The sequence below is a fragment of the Otolemur garnettii genome, unplaced genomic scaffold (assembly GCF_000181295.1).
Source record: "Otolemur garnettii isolate 467f Iridium unplaced genomic scaffold, OtoGar3 scaffold00190, whole genome shotgun sequence".
Lineage (NCBI taxonomy): Eukaryota > Metazoa > Chordata > Mammalia > Primates > Galagidae > Otolemur > Otolemur garnettii.
Window position 1 is genome coordinate 2,067,674 of NW_003852585.1, and position 16,259 is coordinate 2,083,932.

The 16,259-nt window shown below is 39.6% G+C and overlaps 1 protein-coding gene across 1 annotated transcript in view; it reads left to right on the forward strand.

Moving 5' to 3' along the window:
• Positions 1-16,259, forward strand: part of CD99L2 (CD99 molecule like 2) — a 114,546-nt gene that overhangs the window by 84,543 nt on the left and 13,744 nt on the right. Inside the window, exons 5-7 of the mRNA XM_023507577.1 lie at positions 5,263-5,334; positions 5,466-5,549; positions 7,763-7,828. Of these exons, the coding sequence (XP_023363345.1) occupies positions 5,263-5,334; positions 5,466-5,549; positions 7,763-7,828 (222 nt within the window). The remainder of the gene's footprint in view (positions 1-5,262; positions 5,335-5,465; positions 5,550-7,762; positions 7,829-16,259) is intronic.

Genomic DNA, 16,259 nt, shown 5'->3' on the forward strand with positions numbered 1-16,259 from the left:
TCCCTGGTTAAGAGGTTTTTTTTGTATTGTAGCAATTAAATTTAAAGCTAAAAATATGTATTACTGGAAAATGTTAACATGATAATGACTTACCAGTTTCTTCCAATGGAGCAGAGTATAGAATTATATATTTACATTTAAAATGTTATATGATAATAAGCAAGGTTCAAACACAGGGTATTTTTTTTTATTAAATATTAGCTGTGTACATTAATGCAATCCTGGGGTACAGTGTAGTGTTTTCATATACAATTTGAAATATTTTCATCAAACTGGTTAACGTAGCCTTCTTGTCTTTTTCTCAGTTATTGTGTTAAGGCATTTATATTCTACTTTTAGAAACATTCACTTGTACCCTTGAAAGATAAACCATAGAGGTGATCCCTCCAATCACCCTCCCTCCACCCATCCACCCCTTCCCACCTCTCCCCCTCCCTCCTCCCCATTTTCTTAGGTTATAATTAGGTTATAGCTTTCATATGAAAGCTATAAATTAGTTTCATAATAGGGCTGTGTACATTGGATACTTTTTCTTCCATTCTTGTGATATTTTGCTAAGAAGAACATTTTCCAGCTCCATCCATGTAAACATGAGGGACATAAAGTCTTCATCTTTCTTTATGGCTACATAGTATTCCATGGTGTACATATACCAGAGTTTATTGATCCATTCGTGGATTGATGGGCACTTGGGCTTCTTCCATGACCTGGCAGTTATGAATTGGGCTGCAGTAAACATTCTGATATAAATATCTTTGTTGTAATGTGGTTTTTGGTTTTCTAGATATATACCTAATAAGGAATTGCAGGATCAAATGGCAAGTCTATTTTTAGTTCTCTGGATATCTTCAAAAGTCAAGGTAGTTTGGAAAATTTTAACAACCATTTCTAAGTACATGAAACACAATATTTTCATTATGATATTTATAAATATATCATACAGTACTGTTTCTGTACCAGTATAGCATTGTACAACAAGCATAATGCCATCTGATTCTTACAAAAGACTCATTTAAACAAGTCAGGAAAATAAACAACAAGATTAATTTTTTTTTTCTTCTGGGCAGATGCCTAGTAATGGGATTGCAGGATCAAATGGGAGATCTAATTTACTTATAGGTCTAAATTACTCATAATACATAATATAGTGCAAATGTTGTAAATAATTGTTATACTGTATTTTAAAAAATTGTATATTAATAATTGTTTTATTGTTTTTTGAATATTTTTGGCCCACAGTTGGTTGAATCCATGAACATGGAGCATACATATGTGTTGTGCAACCATCACCATTATATATTTCTAGAATGTTTTTTATCATTTCAAACCAGAAACTCTATACTCTATACCTCTATAGAAAATCCCCATTCCTCCTTTCCAGCAGCCCCTGGTAATCTCTATTATACTTTCTGACTGTAAAAATTTGCCCATTCCATAATAGATACATCATATAAGTGGAATCATGCAATATTTGTCCTTTTGTGTTGGTTTATTTCACTTATGTGATGTTTTCCAGGTTTATATGTGTTGTAGCATATATCAGAATTTCATTCACTGAAGGCTGAATAATATTTTATCATATGTACCTACAGTATTTTTTTAATCCATTCGTATGTCAAAGGACATTTCAGTTATTTTTGTTTTTTCCTTTTGGCTGTTGTAAATAAAACTGTCATAAATGTTGGTGTGCAAGTATTTGTTTGAGTCTCTGCTTTTAATTCACATGGGCATGTACCTAGAACTGAAATTGCCCAATTATATAGTAATTCTGTGTTTCACATTTTGAGGAACTTTCCTTAGCAGCTGTACCATTTTGCATTCCCACCAGCAGGTACCATGTTTCTAATTTTTCATGTCCTCACCACCATTTGTTATTTTAATGTTTTTTAACAATAGCCATCCTAATGGCTGTGAAGTTGTATCTCATTGCTATTAAAATTTGCATTTCCCTTATGATGTGGCTCTGAGTGTCTTTTCATGTGCTTATTGGCCATTTGTATATCTTCTTTGGAGATATGTCTATTCAAGTCTGTTGTCCATTCTAAAATCAGGTTGCTTGTTTTTGTGTTGAATTATAGAAGTTCTTTATATAGTATAGCAATTAATCCTTTATTAAATGTATGAATGGCAAACATTTTCTCCTATTCTTCTGATTTGTCTTTTCACTCTCTTGATAATGTCCCTTGATACACAAAAGTTTTTAACTTTGGTGAAGACTAATTTAGTTTTTGCTGCCTGTGCTTTTGGTGTCATGGCCAAGAAATCATTACCAAATCCAGTGTCATGAAGCATTTCTCCAATGTTTTCTTCTGAGTTTTATAATTTCAGCACTTACATTTATGGTTTAGATTTATTTTGAATTGATTTTTCTGCATGGCATAAGGTTGGGGTCTAACTTCATTTTTTTGCATGTGAATATCCAATTTTCTCAGTATTATTTGTTGAAAAGACTGTCCTTTCCCCACTGAATGGTCTTGATGTTTTTGTTAAGAATCTGTTGAACAGGCCTTGGTGCCTGTAGCTCAGTGACTAGGGCGCCAGCCACATACACTGGAGCTGACAGTTTGAACCCAGCCCGGACCTGCCAAACGACAATGACAACTACAACAAAAAAATAGCTGGACATTGTGATGGACGCCTGTAGTCTCAGCTACTTGGGAGGCTGAGACAAGAAAATCGCTTAAGCCCAAGAGTTTGAGGTTGCTGTGAGCTGTGATGCCATGGCAGTTTACTGAGGGTGACATAGTGAAACTCTGTCTCAAAAAAAAAAAAAAGAATCTATTGAACATATAAGCAAGGGTGTGTTCCTAGACTTTGTTTTCTATTTCATTGGTCTATATGTCTGTTTTTATGCCAATAACACATTGTTTTCATAACTGTAGCTTTGTACTATATTTTAAAATGAGGAGGGGTGAATCTTTTAGTAAGTTTTTATTTTTCAAGATTGTTTTGGCTATTGGAGGTTCTTGGAGATTCCATATGAATTTTAGGATTGTTTTGTCTATTTCTTCAAAAAGTGTTATCAGGATGTTGGTAGGGATTACATTTAGTAATACATATTGTCACTTCAACAATATTAGTGTCTTCTAATCCATGGACATAAAATTAGATTATTTTTGATAGTTTATGGTTTTTAAAAATTTGGTCCATTTCTTCCACGTTGTCAAACATATGAGCATAAAATTGCTCATAGCATTCTATTATTCTTTGAATGGCTACAGGATCTATAATGATATCCCCTGCTTTATTCCTTATCTTGGTATGTTGTCTTTGTTTCCTTTATTGTCTTATGGTTTATTTTCAAAAAATAATTATTTTTTTCATTGATTTTTCTGTGTTGCTTTCTTCTTTCCAATGTGACTGATTTTTGTTCTTACATTATTTCTGTCTGCTTATTTTGGTTTTGTTTTTCTAGTACCTGATTAGCTTCTAGTATCTTGTGTTAGGAGGCTGGATTATTAATTCTTAGACCTTTTTCTTGAACTTAAGCATTTAGTATGTAAACTTCCTTGTGAGTACTGCTTTAGCTTCATCCCACATATTTTGATATGTCGTATTTTCATTTTCAAATAGTTCTGTGTATTTTTAATCATTTCTATTGAGGCTTTTTCTTTGACCCTTGTTTTATTTAGAAGTATATTGTTTAGTTTTCAAGTGTTTAGAGATTTTCTTGTTTTTACTCTTTTTTTCCCCTTATTTCTAGTTTGAATTATACAAAGTGGTGTCTCTTTGCTCATAATGGAGTCATTCAAACTATTGAAATTTGTTTCCTGGTGCAAGACATGATCTCTGGTGAATATTCCATGGATAATTAAACAGTTGTTTATTCTGCTGTGATTGGGTGGGTGTCCTATTATGTCAGTTAAATTCCATTGGTTGATTTTGTTGTTTAGTTCTTTTATAGCCTTGCAGATTTTTAGTGCAGTAGTTCTACTAGTTGCCAAGGGTGGTGTGTTGAAATTCCCAACTATAAATGTGGATTTGTTTATTTCTCCTGCCAGCTCTATCAGGTGTCACTTCATGTGTTTTTGGTCTGTATTGTTAGGTGCATATATATATTTAGGATCGTTATGTCTTCCTGATAGATCGATCCTTTTATCACTATGTGATAACCCTCTTTATTCCTACTAAGAGCTGTTGGGTTATGACTTACTGTATTTTTTACACTTTCTTTGCAGAAAAGTCAGACCTTCATTTCTTTGATCCACAGACAAAACTGAGGCCCTATCAAAAAATGATAGGCAATGCATTTAAAATGGCCTTGGGCAGTTTGGGTATGAAATTATTGATCTGTAAAATTGATTGAGTCCCCCTCCACACATTGCACTTCTCTTCTGGGTGCTTGCTGTATGTAGCACTGTTTCTGCCTTTTACCTCTATTAACTTCAATAGTAGAAACAGTTCAAGAAGAGTAATTGCAAAACTTGTGAAGGCCATGCTTTGTAAATTGTTGTAAAAAAAATTCCATGTTTAAAGGAATCTGGTTGTGCCCAAAGACCTAATATTTATAATAATAACCATATTTACATAAAATTGTATATGTATTACTATATCCATTTTCAGTTTATAAAATAACTCCCCTTCTCTACTGAGAATGTAACCTTAGTTCATCCCTGGGCAGCATTATCTATGGTTAAGTGCCAGGTTTCACAGTGGTGGAACCAAGGCCTGGAAAACTCAAGGGTAATATTTAAGCTCTAGAGCTCCCTGGTACATTTGTGGTCATCACCCACAAATCTGGGTGTAAGTCCTACCTTTATCATTCACCTGGTCACATGTGGGACTGCATCTGCCTTACAGTCCCCATACCCTGAAGAATAGTGAATAGAACCCACATCATTTAAACCAGTGATTTTCAACCAGTGTGCCATAAGAGGATCTTGGGTGTGCTGCTAAAATTTTTAAAGATCATTAATTAAATTATTTTCAAAAGAAATGCAAAGCACAGTAGGTATATTTCTTTCTCTCTCTCTCTCTCTCTTTTTTTTTTTTTTGATCAACATAATTTAAATGTGCCATGGAACTTTAACTACAGTTTCAATAGATTCAAGTGTGTTGTGAGATAAAAAAGATTGAAAGATACTGATATGAATCCTTACCCTTCTGTCATCCATCTCAAAGTGAGTCTTGAGAGGTCATACAAGAGCCTTGAGGACTAAGACGAGAGTACTCTATTCATGATGTGACTTCCCTGAGCTAAGAGTAGTTGTTGGATTTTGTTCCTAAATGTGCTTCCTTTGCTGTCCTCCCTCCCTTTTTTAGAGAGATGGGACCGCGTCACCACAACAACAACCAAGAGGCCAGCAACCCCCAGAGCTCCAGTAAATCCTATAGGTAAGGTGGCTGCTCTGAAGAGGGCAGTAAGGGAGGATCTCATGGAGCTCTTTCTGGGGCAGTATCCAAAGGCTGTATCCATAGATTAACTAGTTGACTGTTTTTTTTTTTTTATTTTGGGGTCCCCGAAGGAAATGATTTTGACTTGGCTGATGCCTTAGATGACCGGAATGATCGAGATGATGGTCGCAAGAGACCGAGCACAGCGCAAGGAGGTGAGTCCTCACTGGCTGAAACCACCGATGGGGCAGCGCTGCAGGTCCCTCCCTAGCCGGGTTCTGTCTCTGAACTACAATAGCCCACAGGACCACTCTGGACCTGGCAGAGCTTGGGGTACATCCAGCCACAGGAGAACCCTGAAACAGTGGTCCTTAAACTTCAGTGGTCCCAGGACTCTCCAAATCATTGGGGATCTCAAGAGCTTTGGTTGATGTGGGTCACCTCTCTCAATATCTTAGGACTTAGATTGAAAAAACCTTTAAACATTTATTAATCTAAAATGAACAACACTAACCCTTCCCTCTTAACTAAAGTAACATATTTTTACAAGAAATAACTATGCTTGGCAAGAGAAAAACACAGTCTAGTGAGCAGAGCAGCATTATGTTCTACTTCTGCAAATTTCTCTGTCTGCTCCTATAGGCGACAGCTGGCTTCTCAAGTCCATGTCTCCATTCAGTTGTGGGATGACATTTTGGTTCAAGTGTAGGAAGAAAACCCGGCCTCACGCCCATATGCAGTGGGGAAAGGGAGAGATATTTTTTTTTATTAAAATGATAGCTGTATACATTAATGCAAACATGGGGTACAGTGTAGAGTTTTCATATACATTTTGAAATACTTTCATCAAGATGGTTGACATAAATTTCATGTCATTTGCATAGTCATTGTGTCAAAACATTTACATTCTAGTTCTACAAAAGTTCACTTGTACCCTTGTTAGACAGAAGGCTTTTCAGATCAGTGTGGACACTTTTTGATAGGACACCACAACTCAACCAGTGGCTGTCCCTTGTGGGATGAGTACAGTGTGGAATGTGCAACTTTATGGGCAAACTTTCCTCACTTGGTTCCATGGGACTCTGTAGCCCTTTCAAGGTGTCCTTTCACTCATACATGGCTTTGTAATGTTGTGCCTCAGCCACTTGGAAACACACTGGTATCCTGAGGTTTTTCGAGCTTCCAAGTAATGTCATGTTTCATTATGTGAAACCAAAAGTCACATGTATTTATGTCATGACCCGTCTCATTAGAAAAAGTCTATAAGTATTTGGGAGCTGTTAAACTCACAGTCGTGATTTAGGTTTTTCAAAATTCTAATTTTTACTTGCCATCTTATCATTGGCAAAAAATGCCATCAGTGGTTTTCATTGAATTGATGAGCTCATTTCATTCATTTTCAAGCAAACATCTGGCAAATATTCAAGTTGGTAAAACTCTACTTTGTCCATCATTCATTGTTTAATGAAAGTGGTCTTCTGTGACACAGAGCAGCTAATACAACTTAGAACTAGAATAATCACACAGTGCTTTTGTAAGTCAACTCTAATACGTTGGTCTATAACAGAAATGCTTTAAGCTTTGCTTTCTATTTCATCACATAAAATATTAAAAGACAGGTACTCAAAGGTTGAGCTTTGGTAAATTTAATAATTGTTTTGTTCCTATTAGTTTTCTGTTGCTGCATAACAAATTATCAGACACTGAGTGAATTAAGATAGCACCCACTTATTATTTCACAATTTCCTTTGGGTAGGTGTTCAGAGATAGCTGAGCTGAGTTTTCTGTTTAAGATCTCATACAGCAGCAGTCAAGGTATTGACCCTGGCTGAGGTCTCATCGGAGGTTGGGGTCTCATCTCAGGTTTGGCTTCTTCCAAGCTCATGTAGTTGTTGACAGAGTACATTTCCTAGCAACTGAAGAAATAATGGCTTCTTGCTTCTTCCAAATCAGCCGGAGAGAGGGAGAGAGTGCGGGTGGAGAGGAGAGAAGGAGAGAAACACCCTATTCCAGAAACACCCTACTCCGTTTTATGTATAAGGTCAGGGAAGGGGTAAACCTATTTTTAAAAGGATCACTTGATTAAATCATGCCCACCCGGGGAAATCTTTTGATTAATGCAACATCAAACTGATTTAGTACCTTATATACATTTGTAGAATCCCGTCACCTTTGACATGCAATACAACCTAATCACAGAATACCCATTCTTTTTGTGGTCCCACTCACAGCCAATGTGATAGAGCATTATCGAGGGAATGTGTGCTATTTAGATGGGATCTTGGGGCCCCTCTTAGAATTCATCAAGGACATTCTCAAGTGGAATTGGAAGTCATTTTCTATGAAAGTTGGGGAGTATTAACACAAGTTTCTTGCTGAAAAATTATTTTTATCATCAAATGTTGATGTTTTCTTTTTTTTCCTCCAGGTTTTTCAGACAAGGATCTTGAAGACATAGTAGGGGGTGGTGGTTATAAACCTGACAGGAATAAAGGTAGGAGCATTCATTCATTCAAATATACATCTTACTCAGATTACGAAGGTGATTATACAACAACCGGGTTATTTGAGCCGTTTTTACCCAGCCTCTGGGAAGTCAGAGGTAGCTCCCAGACATGCCAGCTTGCAAACTGGGTTCACTTGAACTGATGTGGGTTGTGTACCTTCAGGGGAGATTTATAAGCCCACTTGGAAAAGTCACATGTTTCCCCTGCTGTTTCTTGAGCCAAGGTGCTACATGGGTTCATGTTTCCACGCTGGCAAACACCTGTCTGCTGAGGTAGCACCAGTTATAATGACTGGAGGCCAAGGGACACGTTGAGAACAGCTCTCTCAATCTGAAAAGCCTGTCTTTTCTGGGATGGGTGTAGCAAAGAATGTCATCATGACAAGAGTGTTTTTAAAAGACCAACCAGTAGCCAGTCAGATAAATCTAAAAATACCTCTTTATTTTAAAATAGCTTAAGACTCACACGAAGTTAAAAAAAAAATAGTTCCTGTGTACTCTTCACTCAGCTTCCCCTGATGGCAACCTTAACAAACACAATGTATTGTCCAAACCAGAAAATTGACATGGGGGAAATACTGTTAAGTCAGGTACAGACTTTATTCAGATTTCATCAGAGTTTTCATGCATTCAGGTAGATGTGGGCAGGTGTGTGTAGGTGTACAAAATGTCATCACATGTAGATTTGAGTATCCACCACTAGTCAGGAGGCAGAAGTGTTCCCTCAGCACAGAGAGGCTGCCTTATGTTGCCCCTAGATAGTTATGTCTTCTTCAAGGCCAAATCTCTTTAGGACCCCCAAAACTAAGAAAGATTTAGGCCTTCTGGCATAGAATGCATCAAGATCTGATATGGTACGGAGGGAGGGAATATTAGCCAGACTTACAAGTTAGTATTGTAACTTGCAGTTGTTAGAGCAACACATTATACTGGGAAGCTGTGGTTGTAGCTCTTTGGTTATAACCTGCGGTGCTGGTAAGTTGATGGCAAGTTTCTGTTATAAGAAGTTCTAAGCATTATGAGTTATGGGTGTACCTGGGTGTAAGCCTGATATGCTCCCCACAGGCTGTGGTACTAGCATTTCTCCTTTCTCACAAGAATTGTTGCCTTTCACATGAGAACACTGTTCTCTTTTGATTAAAGGAACCATGGTCAAATTTGTCCTTCATAACGCCTTTCTAGGTAGTGTCATCTCTAGTAAAAAGCTCTAAAAAGCCTCTAAATGAAACTCACGGGTGTCAGGAGAACATGGAACATTTAAAGGGCAAACCCAGCAAATTAGCCAATTACTCCTGGGTGACAAATGGTATTTGCAGATGGTGAGAGGGGGGCAGTAGTTGTGTGTGTAAGCACACACGAGTGAAAGTCTGAATGACATGACAGGGACTTTTCCTTATTAAAAGTATGTGCTTTAGCAAGGAAGAAGTGTTAGGAAATTCTTTAATTAGGCTCATATTTGAACTTCTCTCGTAAAGAGTAATCAATTGTTAGCTTAAGTTATACCCTCTGTCATTATAGATGTCAGGCAATGAAGATAAAAGGGGTCCTGGAAAAAGGACAAGTGTGAACCTGAAACACAGGCACAGTAGCCACACAGGGGGATTCTCAGGCACTGTCCCTTACACAACAGCCTGCTAAAGCTGGGAGCAAAGGCAAAATAGCACGTTTGGATAAGCTTCAGCATAAAGGAAATACTCATTAATGCATTTTCCAGGCTTGGGTCTTAGGTATGTAGACTCAGCTGTACTTTTAGAGTGTATTTCTGAAGTGATGTTCTCAGTTACGGATGTTTTTCCTCAAAACATTTTTACTACCCCTGTAGGAGCCCCATATTTTGTCTCAGTCTTTCATCAATAGGTCCTATTGCCTTTCCCTAAGAAGGTGGCCTGTGAGCCCTCCTTTTCTGCCCTTACCGCCTTCCTGTCTAGCGTGGACTCTGGTTGTACCCCCATGTCTGCCAACAGCCTCTGTTCCCAAGCACTTTGACTGAGAAACTTGAGGCTAATAAATTTCAGCTCCTCATTTTCGGTGCCTACTCCCATCATCTGTACCTTAACGCACTCGAACCTCTATTGCCTCTGTGTTCCCAGTGATTTCCTGCTGGTCTCAGCTTTCTGGTCTGCATGACCTGTACAGCATTTGACTTTGATGGTCACCTTGTCCTCCTTAATATTCTTTCCTCCTGTGCCTTCTCAGGCTCACTCACTGGTCACATTCACTACTTCCCCTAAACCCTGCCTCCTGTTGTATCTGTTTCCTTGGGTGTTCAGTGCAGTATGTTCCTTCTCCTAGGGAAGAGGCTGGTACTAGAAATCAAGATCAGAGTGGGTTCATTGTGAGGTGGATATCACTACTTGTAGACCATCTAATCAGGCAGAGGTAGGAAATAGTTTAGAAATATACGTCTGTATACTAACCCGTGGTTCTTAGTTCAGGCTGCTATAACAAATTGCTATAGTCTGGGTGCCTTAAACTACAGACATTTATTTCTCATGGTTCTAGAAGCTGGGACGTTCAAGATCAAATTGCTGGTAGATCCAGTGTCTACTGAAAGTCCTGATTCTGGTCTGTGGTCTATTGTCTTGTTGTGTCCTCATATAGTGGAGAGTAGAGAGGGGGCAAAATCTGGTGTCTCTTTTTACAAGGATCCTAATCCCATTATGACGCTCAGGACCTCCCAAAGGCCCTGCCTCCTAACACCATCACATTGGAGGTTAAGATTTCAACATATGAATCTAGGGGAGAGGATATAAATAAACATTCAACACATAACATCGTATATACATGCGTAGCCATAATTATTTTTCTATAGTAGAAAAATAACCATTAGTAGTCATATTAACCTATACATGACTCCATACTGATGCCTCCAACTGTAATCCAGTACCAAAGGGTTTATTTCTTGCTTCCCTGTGACTTTCCGCTCTGGCAGGGGGAACCCTGGCTCCTATCTGTCACACATTTATTTTCTTGTTCACTTCAGAAATGCCTATATAGCAGTATAAGAATAATTTGTCCACACCCCCATGAGAAACAACTTTACCAGCTACAGTCCAGTGTTTGTTTTGTGTCTTTTGTCTTTACCTTACAGCTTCCAGTCAAAATACATTTTCCAAGGTGCTTATTACTTAGGTCAGTTCTTCCTTTCTACCTCAGCCACTCAGCACAGGCATGCCACTCGTTTATCAACCTTCATTTGCCACGGTCTACTTTCCACCCTGGGATTCCTCCTCCTGCCTAATTGATGATTTGTTTTATTCTTTTCCTTGCAGACATTAAAGTTCACTCTTTGTAGTATATGGTTCTATGGGTTTTATGACCGTTGTATAAGTTCTATGTCCACCACCCAAACACCATCCAGAACAGTTCTATCACCATCTGAGGTCTTCCATGCATCCCCTTGGTAACCAGCCACTGCCCCTCCCGCAACTCTGATCTGATCTCTTTACTTTCTCTGTAGTTTGTTTAAGACAGGGTCTCACTGTGTCACTGGGGCTGGAGTGTAGCAGCATCATCCTAGCTCATTGTAACCTCAAACTCCTGGGCTCAAGCGATCCTCTTGCCTCAGCCTCCTAAGTAAATAGGACAGCAGGTGCACACCACCCACCTGGTTAATTTTTTTTCAAGTTTTTATAGAGACAGGGTCTCCCTCTGTTGCTCAAGCTGGTCTCAAATTCCTGGCCTCAGGTGATCCTCTCGCTTCAGCCTCCCAAAATGCTGGGCTTACAAGGTGCAAGGCATCTCGCCTGGGCCATCTCTTTCATTTTGTCTTTTCTAGAGGCCATATAATTGGAGTCATACAGTGTGTGTCCTTTTCAGAATGCTTCTTTCACTCAGCAACATACATTTAAACTTCTTCCTTATCTTTTTAGAACTTGCTCGCTTGTTTCTTTCTGTCACTAGCACCATATAATATTCCATTGCCTGAATTAACCAGTATTTGTCCATTCACCTGTTGAAGAACATCTTGGTTGTTTCCAGTCTTTTTTTTGGGGGGGGTGTGAAACAGAGTCTCATTATGTCACCCTGGGTAGAGTGCTATAGCATCACAGCTCACAGCAACCTCCAACTCTTGAGCTTAAGTGATTCTCTTGCCTCAGCCTCCCAAGTAGCTGGGACTCAAAGCCAGGCTATTTTTCTTGTTGTAGTTGTCCTTGTTGTTTGTCAGGCCCAAGCCAGGTTTGAACCCGCCAGCCCTGGTGTATATGGCCAGTGCCCCCTACCCACCAAGCTATGGATGCCTGTTTTCCAGTTTTTGATGAACATGGATAAGGGTGCTATAAACATTTATAGACACTACGTACAGGTTTCTGTGTGGACCTAAGTTTTCAAGTCACTTGTGTAAATACCTAGGCTTATGACTGCTGGATCATAGGGCAAGTCTGTGTTTAACTTTACAGTAAACTGTCAAATTGTCTCCCAATGTGACTGTATCATTTTGCCACAATGAAGGAGAGTTCTTACCGTGTCCTTACCAGCAATTAGTACTGTCAACCTTCTGAATTTTAGACTTTTTAACAGGTGTGTCATGGTATTCTGTTGTTTTCATTTGCATTTCCCTAATGAAAAATGATGTTGAGCATCTTTTTATTTTCTTCTTCTTTGATGAAGTCTGTCCAGATTTTTTGCCTATCTTAAAATTTAGGTCATGTATGTTCTTATTGCTGACTCTATGAGTTCTTTATATAATCAGGATGTAAGTCCTTTATCACATACGTGATTTTACAAGCATTTTCTCCTACTTCGTGGCTTGTGTTTTCTTTTCCTCATACTGCTATTAGCAGAATAAAATTATTTTTTATAATTTAAATTTATGAGTTTTTTGTCTTTTATGGATCATACTTTGGTGTTTAAAGACTTTTTCATGTGTCTTCTAAGAGTTTTCTAGATTTAGCCCTTACGTTTAGGACTTTGCTCCATTTTGAGTTAATTTGTATATGGTATGAAGTAGGGATCGAACTTCATTCCTTATTTTATTCAGTTGCCCTGGCACCATTTGTTGACAAAACTATCCTTTTCCTCATTGAGTTGTTTGGGCTTCTTTGTTGGGAGTCAGTTGACCGTGAATGTGAAGGTTCATTTATAGGCTCTTAATTCTGCTTTCTTGGTCTCTATGCTTGCCCTTCAGCCAAGGCCAGAGTGTCTCTGCTCACTGTGTGTTGAGCTTTGGGGTGGTCAGGGCGATACAGACAGTTCATCAAAGCCTCTGTGGTCATCTCTCCTCCGCACCTCCCTATTAGTTCCTTACCTGGTTGACTGGTTGTTGGCTTGCTGGGGATAAGGAGCTGCTGGCACTGCCTGTGCCCTTGCTACCGAGACTGGCGTGTTAACTGACAGTGCTTCAAGTCAAGTGAGCCCTCCTTGGCAGCTTGCTGCAGCACAGTTGCTGGGCTTCTGTGGCCCTGGTTGAATGCTCTGCTGAAAGACCTGGGGGAAGAGGAAACAAGATCAGCATTAGGCAAAAATGCCACAGCTCAAGCAGTTCTTCCTAGAAGTAAAATAATTTTCTGAAATGGCTGTCTTGGAATTTTTGTCCAGGTTTACAGTTGTTTTTTGAGGGGAGGACTTGATCTCCTCACTCTTCAGAAGTCCTCTCCCCTGGTATCTTTTCAATCTGGAATATTCTTTCTCTTTACCTCCCCTCAAGGCCAGGTTCTCATCATGTCCTCTTGGGGCGGCCCCTAAGAGGTTAAGGGTGGTGACCTTAACCCTTTTAACTGGTCTCCTTGCTCCAGTTTGTCCTCGATGCAGCTTCAAGAATATGAATGTGATCATGTCACTCCTCTGCTTTACTACTGTGCAAAATAGAAAGGCAGACAGCCCATAAAATGGTGAGCATTTGTTCACAATTGTCATTCGTTGGGGAAATACAAATTAAAAGCACAATGAGATGCCACCACACACCCTCTAGAATAGCAAAGGTGAAAAAGACTGATAATATCAAATGTCGGTGAGGGTGTAGAGCAAGTGAAACTCATATGTTGTTGGCAGAAATGTGAAGTGTGTTAAAGGACTGAGCACAGTCCTACCTGGTGACCCAGCAATTTACAAACTGTAGAAACATGACATGGCATGAAAGAAGCCAATTGAGGGATTGAGGGGACTTTCTAGGGGTGATGGCCATGTTCTCTATCTTAATGTGGGTATGAGTTTCATAGGGCTATGCATCTGTCAAAACTTATCAACTTGTATGTATAAGATGAGTTTCATAGGGATATGCATCTGTCAAAGCTTATCAACTGGTATGTATAAGATTTATATATTTCACTATATGTAAACTTTAAGGAATCATAGCTGTGGAACTCTAATAAGAGGTTGAGATATACTGATAACTGCTGCTTTAAATGCATCACAAAAATAAGATAGATTGAAGGGTAGAAGGATGGTGATTAATGATAAAGCAAGTAATGCAAAATGTTAATTTTAGAATCCGGATGGTGGCAATATGAGTATTCATTGTCTTAAGTCTTCAACTTTTTTGTATGGTTGAAATTTTTCTCAATTCAATGTTGGAAAAAAGAATTAAAGAAAGAAACAGTAACAACACCAAGAAAATCCTGTCTAATGGTACACCATTCACTGTTTCAATAGGTTAAGTTCAAACCCCTTAGTCAGCGGACATGGCCTTTCCACCCTAGGCCACCAGGTCCCTGTCATCTCTAAACATGCAGAAAGGCCAGTAGGGGCTGGTCCTTGGTCTGAGCTATGTGCCTCCTGCTGGACCAGTTCCCACTCATCCTCCAGCAAGTGCTGAGCTACCCATCCCTGAGGTCCCCTGTTCTTGGGAGGTTCACCCCGTCCCATGCCTTATGCTCTTCCCCCATGTGGTCCCGTGGCACAGGTCTCTGGGTTCTCCTAGAACTTTCCTCGCCCCAGTAAAGACCCTAGAGGTGGGAAAAGGAGTGGCATGTCTGGATCACCCTCACTGGCGTGTAGGTCAGAAACGCTTTAGAAAACAGACACAAGGAGCCAAATGGGGACAAGAGTGTGTTAGCAGGGGCAGGCAGGGGTGGCTGGGAAGACAGACCATTAGCTGCTGTTGCTCTCCCTTCTCCATGGCAATAGCCTGTCCATCCCCAGAGAGTCCTCCTCCTGTGCTCCCTAAGGATCATTCTGGGGAAGTACCTACTTCACTGCTCTGGCGAGATGTTTTAGGCTCACTTTCCTTCTCTCTGAACCTTTCTTGAACTTCTGACTTTGTTCAAAGCTAGAGTTTTAGTGACCATCTCTCTCAGATCACATGCCGTGGATGGAAGGGAATGGGTGTCCTCAGGGTGGGCCCTTCTGCTTCAAATGCAAACCCTTTCTGCATTGAAGAGAATGCCATAAAGAGAGGAGTCCCACCTGATCTCATTGTTCAAGGTCTAAAGGTGGAACTTGCTTTAGCAGCAGCCAGCGCTTCACTGCATTGATTCCTTTCTCTGGGTCACCACATCCTACTGCTGGATGCGGTGGCCTGCTCTCTGGGTTCACTTAGTCATACACCACTTATCCATAACTACTGTGGGTTTGCAGGATCGAAGCACTGCCCTATTTTTCTTAATCATATTTTGAAAATGTTACAATCAAATAGAGCACATTTTTGCATCCAGATGGCAGTTTTTAAGGCTAAAAGCATATAGTTCTCAAAAACTGAGGCAAGAATCAAAACCCCTACATCTAAAGAGATGGCAGCATGCTATTACAGTCACGTCTTGGGCACATGTCCCCACGTGTGAAGCATGAACAGCCTCTCTCACAGCTATCCTGAGGAGGCATTACCCGCTATGCTCTGTTCAAGTGCTAGTGGCCTCCAAATGGAGCCTCTTGCTTCCCAGAAGGAATCTGCAGCAGCCTCTGTCTCCCAGGTCCTCACTGAGCTCATGACAACCCACTTCGTCTGCTCTACGCTCATGACTGTCAACCGGTGTGCCATGAGAGGATCTTAGGTGCACTGCAAACAATTTTAAGGATCATTAAGTAAATTGTTCTTGAAGTAAATTCAAAGCACAGGAAGTATCTGCTTTTTTTCAATCTTTTTTTTTTGATCAGCATAATTTAAGTGTGCCATAGAAGTTTAACTATAGGTTCAAGTGAGCCGTGAGATAAAAAAGAGTGACAAACATGGTTCCATGCACTCATCTCATGGGGGCCAGACCCAGCGGGTTGCTTCCCATCTTTGAATTCTCATGTCCTTGTTTATCTTGTAATACTCACAGGAACTGCGCTCAGGCCTCCGTGCTCACTCTCATGGAACTTGGGTACTTGGAACCTTCAGTTTTCCAGTATCCTCCAGGCTTTTGAGTCTTTTTTTTTTTTTCTAATTGTGATGAAATATACGTAACATAAATAGAATCAAATCTGAAAAAGAAAAAAATATATGTGATGTAAAGTTGACTTTCATCTGTAAGTGTACACTTCATGGCACATTCACATTGTT